The 12,664-nt window shown below is 40.8% G+C and overlaps 1 protein-coding gene across 2 annotated transcripts in view; it reads left to right on the top strand.

Annotated features, from left to right (window-relative positions):
• The first annotated feature begins 2,904 nt into the window (after positions 1 to 2,904).
• The window catches only part of phlpp2 (PH domain and leucine rich repeat protein phosphatase 2), a 51,777-nt gene continuing 42,017 nt past the window's right edge, over positions 2,905 to 12,664 (top strand). Inside the window, exons 1-2 of one of the 2 annotated variants that reach the window (XM_039794437.1) lie at positions 2,905 to 3,363; positions 11,211 to 11,491. In XM_039794437.1, coding sequence (XP_039650371.1) covers positions 3,151 to 3,363; positions 11,211 to 11,491 — 494 coding nt within the window. In that variant the 5' untranslated portion in view covers positions 2,905 to 3,150. Of the gene's footprint in view, positions 3,364 to 11,207; positions 11,492 to 12,664 lie in introns of both variants that reach the window. The other variant, XM_039794436.1, reaches the window with a different exon arrangement.

Below are 12,664 nucleotides of genomic sequence, written 5' to 3'. Positions count from 1 at the left end.
CTATCAAACAAATCACCACACAATAATTATACTGTATATTTATTTCAAGATTACTATTAATTGATCATAAAATGTCAGTACCATATGCAGGGACTAAATAAAAAAATGTTAAATGAGCAACTGGCAGCCGTGGAGCTGCTTTTATTAAGCCTCTAACAATGTCACAAGAGTGGAGCATGAAGGGCCCTGTGGGACTCCATCCTTACTCACCTTATTGTGTTTAGTTACAGAGGGTGTAGCGCGTCACTTTGCCAGACCTTCCTCCACAGCACTGCTAAAGAAGGTCTGGCAAGTCCACACAGCATCCCGGGATAGGAGAAAAACGCCAGACAGAGCCATGGTGCCGCTGCAAAATAGGAACGTGTACTTTCAGAAGTTATTTTAGTAATACAACAGAAAACTCCGATTGGACAGATAGTCTTGCTAGCTGTCTCGATTTACCTTGCAGAGATCTGAGGAGCAGTTAACCATAGTCCTCATAAATCGACCCGAGTTTAAAATTTCTTTTTTTAATGATATTTTTGGGCATTTTTTTAATGATATTTTTGGGCATTTTTTTAGGCCTTTATTTCTACAGGACAGTTTAGACTTGAAAGCAGAGAGAGAGGGGGGGGAATGACATGCAGCAAAGGACCGCAGGAGTAAACCTCTATATGGGCGCCCGCTCTACCAGGTGAGCTAACCAGACGCCCTAAAATTTCAACACAAAGAAAGCGGAAGGTAACGGACATCCAGCCGAAAAAAGGAATTACATATAGTGAGAAAAGCACAGCCAAGTAATAGAATGAATAATGGCTGCATTCCATTTAGCTGTTTTCAGGCTCCTGGTATTACTGCTCACTGTCACGGCTTACTGGGACACTTAAACAACGGGTTTTGGGGTATGTTTTCTCTCATTTGGTGGGTGTGTTAGGGGAGACCTACTTACAAATTGGTAACATTGCTTTAATGAATTTCTTTTATTTACCTTTGTTACACTTGGCTCCAATGAGGCTAATAATCCAGCCCAAATCATGTTGGAGGGTGTCCATTTTCCTGTTAGATGGGTAACGTTAAATCATTCGGGGGAAGCAACTACAGAAGACATCCAGGCAGAAATACAGGTGCAGATCTACTGTAGATAGCATGTCAGAGGATTATCAAGGTTGGACAAATTGCAAATGTGTTTTGTAAATTGCTAACCTGACGCGCCAGACGGTTTGAACCAGAACCATCTGAGAAGTCATTGGAAACTGTTTCGGAAAGGGCAGGCACTTTCAAAAAAAATACCTGGCAGGTGATTGGATGAAGCACCTGTCTATCACGTCCACCATTGTTGTTTTGAATGAACAGCAGCCTACATCCAAGGGGGTAAGCCTCTCTTCAGAACTCGAACCTCCTATGGTGCCATTTTGATGCTACCAAACGCTCACCCGCCGTTAGCATTCCATTGACTGCCATTCATTTTGACAGTGAATAACTTTACATGTGAAGCGTTTAAAGACTTTATTTGTCCATTGTTTATTTCTAAAGAAACACGACAACGTATAAAAGGCTCCATTACCTTGTATCTCACGTTATGGCTCCGTAGCAGACATTTTTGTAAAAATAGATTGTGTCATAACCACGTGACTTACTGTCGCATAGTAGAGGAATTACCGTACAGTACAGGAGAAGCTCACAGGCAGTTTCGACTTACATTAGCTGTTTAAGTTTAATTACTAATGGAGGAGGGTGGGGGTGTGGCCAGAGAAAGGGGAGGTAACCTTGCTCCTTATGACCTCATAAGGAGAAGATTCCAGATCGGCCCATCTGAGGTTTCATTTTCTCAAAGGCAGAGCAGGATACCCAGGGCTGGTTTACACCTATCGCCATTCCTAGCCACTGAGGGACCATAGGCAGGCTGGGGGGACTCATATTAATGTTAAAAAGCCACATTTTTGTGCGCTGAACACCCTGCTGTGGGCGCAAGCACACTGCAGGAGTTTACCTACACGTTGCTGCTGACTGGGTATGACATTTCTGACACACCCACCTCATTTTCAGATGATTCTAATCATGGTAGCTGCATTTCAGCTCAATTAAGTCTAGGCTACATATATTAGCCTGCATTATGTTAATGTTGCTAGTTGCTTATGGTTTGTTGTTGCATAGGCTACAATGAAACATGTGTCTGTGTAAAGGAATGCAAAAAGAAGGCTAATTAGCGCCGTACGGTATTAGCAAACATTTGTTATACCAAAGATCCTATATGGTTCTAAACCCTCTCTGGTTATAGAGGATCTTTTTTTATATAGCCTACCCATACCAGAGATGTGGTACGTTTCTTGGAAATAAATCATTCAGCATGAAAAAAGCATAAAACGTGACTAATCGACTAAAGAAATCTAAGTTGACTACGGTATTGGAGCAATATGATCGATGCAGCCGCTGCCATATTTGGATATATGCATATTTTAGCTCTAACATTTCACCTTCAAGGATAGCGTACAATTTTAAGTTCGTAAAACTCTTTAAACCGGTAACATTAAAGGCTGCTTTATTAATGGTAAATAAATTATAGCTTAATGCTTATTGTAAAGAACTAGCTTTTGGGTTGCCGCAATTACAGTCTCTGGTTGCAAGTCATGGAATAATTTTTTTCATTAACTTTATTGTGTAAATTCTCACATAGCTAAAACATGTGACATAAACAAAACGTTATTAATTAATCTAGTTTGCAGGTTTATGACATTATAATGTAGCCTAATAGTGCATAACTAGGCTATATAGTACAGTCTACTACGGTAATTCAGCAGGTTAAAACTGAGTTAACTCAGTTTTAACCTGCTGAATCACGATATGCCCTTGGAGAGATCAGTGGTAATTACCACTGATCTCTCCAAGGGCATATCGTGATTTTTCGTGATGAATTGCATCAAGTAGTAAAAAGACATGGGCCTAGTCACGATTAATGTAAAACGCCTCTCCTCTCAGAAAGGGGCAGTGGCTGATTAATAATACATACCCTAAACCCGCCCATTTAATGTTTATTGATCAGCAGTCAGATTCAGTCTGGATATGGCGTCGCTGCACCGACACGGGATGAATTTTTACCTCTCCGTGGGAATTTGCCAGTCGCGTACCGGGACGGCACTTTTGGGTTTTTGTCGTTGTTAATAGGGATCATACATGGCGATGGAGGACGAGGATAATAATACAGCGGTCGTGGCGACGAACACCCAACCGGGCATCAAGAAAGGAGGTGATGTCGGAGATGACGGGGCTTGCATAGACAGGCAGCCGGACACGGTAGTACACCAAGCGGGGCTGAATCAGACTGCAGGTCGCGGCAGCCGCAGTGGTCCGGGAGCTCATGCTGCGACGGGGATCCGAGTGCTAAAGGCAAGTCATAACCAGAGGATTTATGTTCTTGTGATGCAGTAGGTGTTTCAAACAAAGTGTTCGACAAATATAGGCTATCTCTCTATACTGTGTTACATGTCAAGGGCTTTCTTACATTGCAGTTGGTGATTCAAACGGGGCAAAGTGCATGAGAATGAAAACGCATCCTTGTAATATTATGTAATGGCTGTGATATCAGTGATTGATATTCTCTGGTTGATGATTGATCTGTGGATGATTGTCACTCAGTGAGGAATATACAAGAGCCAATTACCATCCACAAACCACACACACACACACACACACACACACACACACACACACACACACACACACACACACACACACACACACACACACACACACACACACAGATACACAGACTGTAGGCTGTTGATGCTTTTATAGGAAGGCCCACTGCTGAACAGTTCTTCTGACATTTTAGAGAAGGACACATGATGTGTAATGACAGTATAAGTCTCTGAGGAAGCTGCTCACAAGGCAACACACACACACACACGCACACGCACAAACACACACACAGAATCTCAGAGCTATTCAATAAATGTGAATGCATTACTCAGGTATTGTATTTGAAGAAAAGGCACACATAAAATAATACCATAATCAATATCACAAAATAATATACAGTAGGTCACCCTGATAATAAGTGCAATTCCATAAGCAAAATGTTGATTTTTCTTCAGATTTGATTAAGTCCTGCAATATTTCTGTTAACAGATATTGGCTGTAAAACCATTCACCCATAATTCAGCATTTTTGAGTGTCAGTAAAGAAATGCGCCCTGGTGTGTTACTAAAATCAAGGGCCAGATCCAAACCCTACTTGCCTGCCTGTCTTTGTTAAAAAAAACATCCATGTTTGTTGATTTGCTTAAGCACAAGATACAGTTACAAATCAACATCAACATGAAGTCTACAAGGGACTACCCAGGTCAGCCATCATTCATTGATAAATCTCAGTCATTATTTCATTTCATATACAGTGTATTTATCATCTACTCCTTTCTGACTCAGCACAACTGAACATGCATGCTCTTATTCAGTGCAGCCCTTCTCCACATTCAAACAGTGACACATATCCTCACCTGGGAGCATCCCAGTAATGTAGTTGACTGGGCTGACCACTGAGGCTTCACCTTGACAGTAGCTGATGAGGAAAGGGTATGGCAGCTTACTTTCACTGTGGCCACAGTTTTTTCAACAGGTGTAGAATTTAAACTAACCTCTGTCCGGTTATATTCCCGCCTTTTTAACCTCTGAAACAATGCTGCTCTTTATGACCTATTTAATAAGTGAAAGTTTATTCTTGACCTTGGAAATAGTAAAACTAAATATCAAAACAAAACAATCTTAACTCAAGATTCAATTACTAGCTTGATTGAGCGTTTGTTGATGAAGACAATGATATGCAGTAGAAGGAGATGATTCTCTATTAACAGAAATTGAGAAGTTTGATTAAAAAGTTAACAAATTTAAATCGTTTTTTAAAATCATTCAGGTTCTGTAACGCATTAGCGTAGTTTCAAAAGAACATTTAAAAAAACAAAAACATCATCCATTATTTGACCTAAAGTATGCAGATTTTTTTCATTTTAAAAGGCCAAAAATTATAAAGGTATTTCAAAATCATGTTATTAAAATACATCTATCTATAAATTGCAGGAACGTGTGTGTGTGTGTGTGTGTGTGTGTGTGTGATGCGCATATCTCTAGAACCGTTAGTCCGATGGATTTCAAACTTGACAGGTGTCTTGCTACGTGCACAAGTAAGTGCGATGCCAAGTTTGACGTTGTTTGGATTAGAAATGCAAAAGATATCGTTAAATATATATTGGTAAAAGAAGTACACATTGGCTTTGCTGCTCTAGCTGCTGGCCACTCCCCCTCTCACACAGAGAGGTTCAAAGAAAGCAGCTGAGCTTTTGCAGCTAAAATGTGACATACTATACACCTCAGACCCACAAAAATGTGTGAAGTAGCACTACTTTGGACTTTTACAAAGTCTTTGACTTTGAATAAACAAACGTCAATTCCCGATTCCCAAATTTAAGGACGTTTCACAATCCCGCACATGCAAAGCACAGCCAGCTACAGACAAGTGGCAGACAGAGCGTGATGCCACTTATAGGCAGGTTACCAGAAACTGTTTTTGACTCTTTTCCTGCTTCCAACGTTAGCTACATGATTGCTGGATATACCACACTTACTTTTCTTCTTTTTCGCTAAGAGGACACTCAACAAAAAGCCATTTGCCAACACTAAATCTCAAACAAAAGCCAGACACTATATAGTATTAAGTTGCTGTGAGCTGTAGCCTACATTCACCACTTCTAACGAGAGGCAGAATATAAAGTAATCTCGGAGATTATTCCTTCACAGCGCTGTGCAATGCGAGAAAATCTCAGAGCTGAACCGGGAAGACACATCAGTTTTCATCAGACTCACCCCGGGTTAATTAAGTCTACTGCTAACTAATAACATTACCGTCGCCAAAATACCCACGTGAATCAAATCCCCTACTTTACCATTGACTGTCAAGCCACTAAACCTGTATGGAAATTAACACCTCTTCTGAAATGTTAAATTCGTTAACGATCTTTCTTTCTTTCTTTCTTTCTTTCTTTCTTTCTTTCTTTCTTTCTTTCTTTCTTTCTTTTTCTCTCTCTCTCTCTCTCTTTCTCAGTCTCTCTCTCTACTCGCCACACACACACACACACACACACACACACACAGAGTCCGGTTCTGTCGGTTGATGAACGCAGATATGTGCTGATTGGCTCTCATAACGGGCTGGGTGGGTAGCGCACTGCCATGAGTCCATGACGCTAATGTCTGATTGCTCCACATTTTCATAGTGATATTTTGTGATTACATTCTGAATCTGCAACATTCTCTGTCAGGTAAATCAGTAAGTTAGTAGTAGGGTATACAGGAGAGTTACATATGAAGTGGTTTGGGGTCCATCTTTAAGTAATTTTGGGGTACAATTTGGTTTTGATGAATTCTACAAGCCACAATACCACAGGCCAAGCAATCGGCCCATTCCAAACAGGCACTGCACTAGTGTATATCAATTTTGGTAACTAATGTGAAAGTGGTAAACCATTTTTTTGTTTATATTTAAAATACATTTTCTGTTGGACATCAAATACTGCAACTAAAGGGATTTCCCAATTAATTTAGTGTATCAATTATAAATCCTAGTATTATAAGTGATTAGTAATTGAAAGCTATTTTGACAAGAAACTGATATTAATAATATATCAATAAATTATCAAGTAATAATACCATATATTCATTTGCTACAGCTAAATTGGGTTTTTGACAGTTGGTAAAAAATTTTAAAACATCACTGGGCTCTGAGAAGTTGTGACCAAGATTTGTTATTATTTTTTTATATTCAATAACCAAAGCTACACAAAAATAATCATAATGATAACAGAGATGACAGACAGAGTTGATGTCTGAACTTGTGTTGCTGTTATATTTTGGTGAAATAAGTCAGAGTTGTTACATATTGTGAAAAAAATGAAAACAGTGTGCATTATGTGTGATTATATGTTGCATCATTGTGTGTGTGTGTGTGTGTGTGTGTTTGTGGTGGTTGATCTCCCTCTGTGGCTCAGCTCTCCAGTCCAGTATCAAGCCCACGCTACTGCAGCCACTGTAACTAGTGGTCCAGCAGACGTTTTCTTTTACTCAATGAACTACTCTTCTTTTGACATTTTCCAGTGAGACCCTTGGATTTATTTTGAGGTACTCTTCCTTCATACTCCGCAGCAAATTGCTGCACAATTGAATGAGGCGAAGGTCACAACATTTCCCAACAAATTTGAGGTCACCTTTAAGTCACCAAACTATAGGCTCTCCAAACTTGTGCTTTAATATATATATCATATCCTGTCTATGAATCTTCTGAATGGAATATGGGGTCAAGGTGTGTGTGTGTGTGTGTGTGTGTTTGTGTGTGTGTGTACCTCTTGAACCAAGTGGCATGCTGTAATGCATTTGTTGTGAATGGTAGATTTTCAAGAGCAGCTGATGTTACTGACATTTTATCATTTTAGCACATAAGTCCATATTAATGTCAAATTCAAAGTCTAGCGTTACATAATTTTCTGGATAAACATGCCAGTGCACATCCAGCGAACATCACCGCAAGTGATTAGGGCAGGAGCAAACAACAACATGATATTCTGGTTCCTGTTAGTAACACAGTCAATCCTGAGCGAAAAAGGTAATCGAATGAAAAAACATTAAAGATTATTTTTAACATTATGAGCAGTGCTGCTGCAACAGACATATGCTACCCAGGAAATGAATTACTCACCATGTACTTATAACTAAATATTGATTATAGACCATTGATTACAATGTGGGGGGAGGAGTGCTCCTTCACTACAAATACAACTGCGACAATTTCCATCAGTGTCACCTTTACTTAATTCCACAGCATCATTCTCATTTCAGGTGCATACAGACAGAAAGGTCTACAGCAACAGCACTGTTAAAGCAGTCTCTGAGTATCCTAGTGGATATCAGGAAATGTGGCTGCAGACCCTCTGCTGGAAATGACTGTATATATATAGGCCCCATGGACACTGTTTCAGCAGGTTTCATGGTTGCCCCATTTTTAGTTTGAATACTGTTATGCCCAGCTCATTTAAGAGACAATAAAGAACAAAGAAGGGAGGTCCACACAACAATGAGTTAAATAAACAAGTAAATTTATTAAAGACAACTTAACTAAAGTAAACTACTGTGTGTAACATCAGTAATTAGTAGTGTATTGTGGGTGTTGGGTAGCCTGACGTCGTCATACTCAGATTCTAGTCAAACTTCCCGACCTTAAATCGAATCTTGTGGGTGGGGCATCCAGGCTAGGTGTTGGGTGCTATGGAAGTGTAAGTGTTCACCTAACCTTCATAAACATGAACAAAGGATAAATTAAACACAATCAAACCAAACAAAACCAAGTTGGGTGCCAGCAAGGCACCAGCCTTTCAGTAAGGAGAGTGAGACCAAACCTCATAGAATCACCTAGTTTTACAGACTCCCAGCAGGTGAGGCCAATCCCCCAACGAGGTGGGAGGAGCCAGTCAATCAGGTACCAACTGACGCAGATCAACACGAACATTGCAAATATAACCAGCACCATACAGGATGGCTTTTCCCTGATGAGGGAATTGTTGATCAGACCCCAGTTTGTACCCCATTTTTAATAAGTAATTGTTTAGTCTATAAAATGTCAAAATATTGTGAAAAATGTACATTATAACTTCCCAAAGCCCAAGGTTTGACAAAAACAGTCAATAGATAAATTCACAAATATATAAAGCAATAGAAAAAACAGCAAATCATCTAATTTACACACAGTAACATGTAGTTACTGTGGTAGATAAAACCTGCATTTGCATTTATATGTCAACAGGCCAACTGACTCATGAAACCAAAAAAACAAGCTGTAACACACGCTACAGTCTCACTCACAGCTTTAAACCATAAATAATGTACTGAGACATTTTGACATGATGTCCACTGAAGCTATGAGCATACAGTAACTTTTGTTTGGTACCACTTTAATGCTTTCACAGTTGCAGGATGAGGAACAGTCGCACTTTAAGGCCGTAGACTTGAGATCTGTTGGCAAAACAAGACATACATAAATAGATTCTGTTTACGGACCCCTTATGCTCACACTCTATGGCTTTATCTGAATCTGCCTGTTTTATCTGTTTCTCTCAGTTTACTGTAGAGTGTGTTGTATGTTGAGGAGGTTGATGCCAGGTAACAGTTGGTAAGGACATACCAACCTGAACAATACACCCCTACACCAACACGCAGCCCAGAGAATGAAACATTTTCATTCAGAAGAGCACTGCTGCAAGACGATGTGAAGGACCTTTATGTTATATTTGCACATTTTAAAAACTTTACTTTTTAATAAAAAGATTTCTGAAAGTGCTGCCCTTTCAATCCTGTCTTCTCTCTGCAGCGGGCGGGGCTGCTGCTCCGTTCCCCCCGCGTCTGACACACACACACACACACACAAACACACACACACACACACACAAACACACACGGTGGATGCAGGAAAAACCGGAGATGAGACGTACACGATGACCTAAATTTAGGACAGAGAATAAAATTACTCTGGGCTGAGTTTTCCTAGTAACCTTACTAAAAAGGCTCAGGATGCTGCAAATGTTGGTATAATATGAAAATGGCTGGTGGATTTAAGAAAAAAACTAAAAATGTATGAACAAATCAAATTTGAACATATGTGTCAGTGGCTTGTTGATCTTTACGTTGTTAGTTAATTTCCTATCCTGGCCTGGGACACACATTCATACAGTTTGATGAAGTACTTATTGGACTTGAACTTATCATTGCACTTACAATAACAATCAACTTACCTCAATTTAGGTCATCATGTACATCTCATCTCTGGTTTTTCCTGCATCCATCATGTGTGTTTGTGTGTGTGTGCGCGCGTCGGTCGCAGGGGGAGCGGAGCAGCCCCGCCCGCTGCAGAGAGCTGACAGGATTGAAACAGCAGCAGCTTTCAGCAACTTTAGAGTGAAAAAATGTTACAGCTTACATTGATGTTAAAATGTATACTGGTTGGCAGGACGGTCTGAAATGTTTTGCGGTCTTCACGGTCTTTCGCTGTAGGTTTTGTTGGTAAATTTGAGATGTTCGAGTCACACACGTCTTGTCTTAATATCAAAAACAAGATAATGATTAACCCGTTCTCACTCCCGCTTGGTCAGTTGGTCTCAGAGTGCACGTGGGACTGCGGTGATTGGTCAAAATTTCGAGTCACACCAAATTCGCGGTGATTGGTTGAATTTGCGTGAATTGGTGCGATCACTTCATGGCGAAATCATTGAGGGACTGTTTAAGGCGACCAAAAGCACACTGGATTACCATGCGTGCCCTACACAAACACAGCCCAAAGTATTGTTCTTGAGGTGTGGAGCCACAACTGGAATATTCCTTCATCAAGTAAGGCAGCAGAGGGAAGGCTGGGTCACCAAGAAGGAAAATGGGTATGGCCTCTTCATCGTCCACAATCTGCTTTTTCAGAACAGGGATCTTGCCAGTCTTGGTATGAGTTGAGTTTTGAATTAGCAAAAAGTCGTGCATCGTGTACACTCCAAGGCCACTTTATCACAACGTCCATGAATTTGAACTTGTAGTCACAGACAGCCTGTACATTAAGGGAATGCTTGTCTTTCCTGTTGATGTTGTACATGGAGTTGGTAGATGTCTGCTCTATTTTGATTTGGGTGCCGTCGACCACTCCCAAACACTGTGGCATGCCATGAGCACGATGGAAGCCCAAAACCAGATCCTCGGCCTCGAGCTCCGTAAAAGGCAGCTTTACGTATTTTGGACCAAGATGGATAGCAATCGCTTTGCAGGTTTGCCTGACAATGCAACACGCCAAAGGAGTTAGCAGTAGCGTTTACAGGATTCGTTAGGACGATCAGCCAAAACGATGCAAAACATGTGCGTTTACACCAAAAAGCGTTTCCGTGTGGATGGCCCCTGAGAGAGACAGATACAGGCCAAAACATGTAGTCAAATGGCCAACGGCCGACGCATAACATTTTATGTTCCAGTACTGATCTAAAAAAATAAAAATCATTGATATTATCCAATTGGCAACTACCAGCACAAGCCCACAGCAACTCTGGGAGAGTAAGCAGTACATTTTGAACCAACCTCGAGCTATTTAGGCACTCCATGGCTGTTAAACATGCTTATATGTATCTGATGTCAATATGTGTGTTAAAATAACTCTTTCTGTGTCAGCAGCGCAACATGAAACGGAATGGGAGTCGTGGCTGTGTGACGAGAAAGACCCGATTTGGATCAAGAGAGCGGGACTGGCTAAAGGGGGACACCCAACGGGGCTGTGTGTGTCTGTATGGGGGCACAGTCGACCCCCAGCTACCTGCCTCTGGCCCACAGGCCTCCTCCACCCCTCAGACAGACCTGCAGTTGGTGCTCTGCTCCACCAGTACCACAGTGGAGGAGCTGTGTGCTCAAAGGGACGGACAGGGACTCTATGTTCAGCTGCATGGGGACCTAGTCAGGTAAATACACACTAGTTAAGTTATCAAAATAAAGTTATAATTTATAATTTCCTGTGGGCAAATGTGTCCTCTGCATTTGAGCCATTTGGCATAAAATATCCTAAAAATGTAGGATGGCTGCCCAGAGACCAACTGTAGTTCAGAGGCAGTTTCTTCCTTGGTCAAGGGCCATGCCAGGAGTAACACAGTGATGTGGTTAAAACCTGCCTCAGTTACTCAAAATGGGCCAACACATGCATCCAACAGCTGCAGTCCTTCAGTGCAGTGCAATGTCTTAATTGGATATATACATGACAGTACTGCTGTGCCCTCCGAAGCATCTGACAGCTCACAGCTCAATGTATAATTATGTACGAACATGGAAATGAAAAAAAAGTGAAAGAAATAAAAAATGACTTGAAGCGTAAAAAAGATGCTTTGGATTGCAGTTACGTGAATAGTGCAAGTTAAACATAAGATGTTGTACAACTGGTTTAGACAGCTGCACAGAAGGTCAACTGAAGCACATCTCTTCCATCAGACACACAGAAACACAGCAGAACTAGGTATAATGACATAACATCTAACAAAAGCAGTTTAGAAGCAATGTAAATTGCTAAATAAATGTCCACATCTCTTCCTTATTTATATGACTAGTACAGTGCCTGTTGAAAATGTGCCGATTGCCTGGCCTGTGGTATTGCTGCTTGTAGATTGCTTCAAAACCAAATTGTATCCCAAAATTACTTACAGAAGGACCCCAAACCACTTAATATGCAACTCCACTGTATAGCCTACTACTGACTTACAGTGTAGGCTACATCTACAGTACATCAGAGGAAGAAATTGTACTACTATATTTACCTGACAGAGAACGTTGCAGATTCAGAATGTAATCACAGAATATCACAATGAAAATGTAGCTAACATTGGAAGCAGGAAAAGAGTCAAAGGCGGTAACACCCCCCCACCGTCCCTCCAAACACGGACACACATACATACATACAGATACGTCTCGCTTTATTAGATAGATATTTTTAAAAAACTATACTGGGCCTTGGCTTTTACTTGATATCCTGTCCATGAATACCACAAACAGAACATTGATGCCTTGTCACCTTAATTATGCTTGACTTAACGCAAAGAAGGCAAACACAGAACTGAAGACCTGCTGCAGTTACTCCAACATCCCAT

This window comes from Perca fluviatilis, chromosome 3 (assembly GCF_010015445.1).
Source record: "Perca fluviatilis chromosome 3, GENO_Pfluv_1.0, whole genome shotgun sequence".
NCBI classification, from domain to species: Eukaryota; Metazoa; Chordata; class Actinopteri; order Perciformes; family Percidae; genus Perca; species Perca fluviatilis.
The sequence above is the reverse complement of the archived record's forward strand: the minus strand, read 5'-3'. Positions and strand labels throughout refer to the sequence as shown.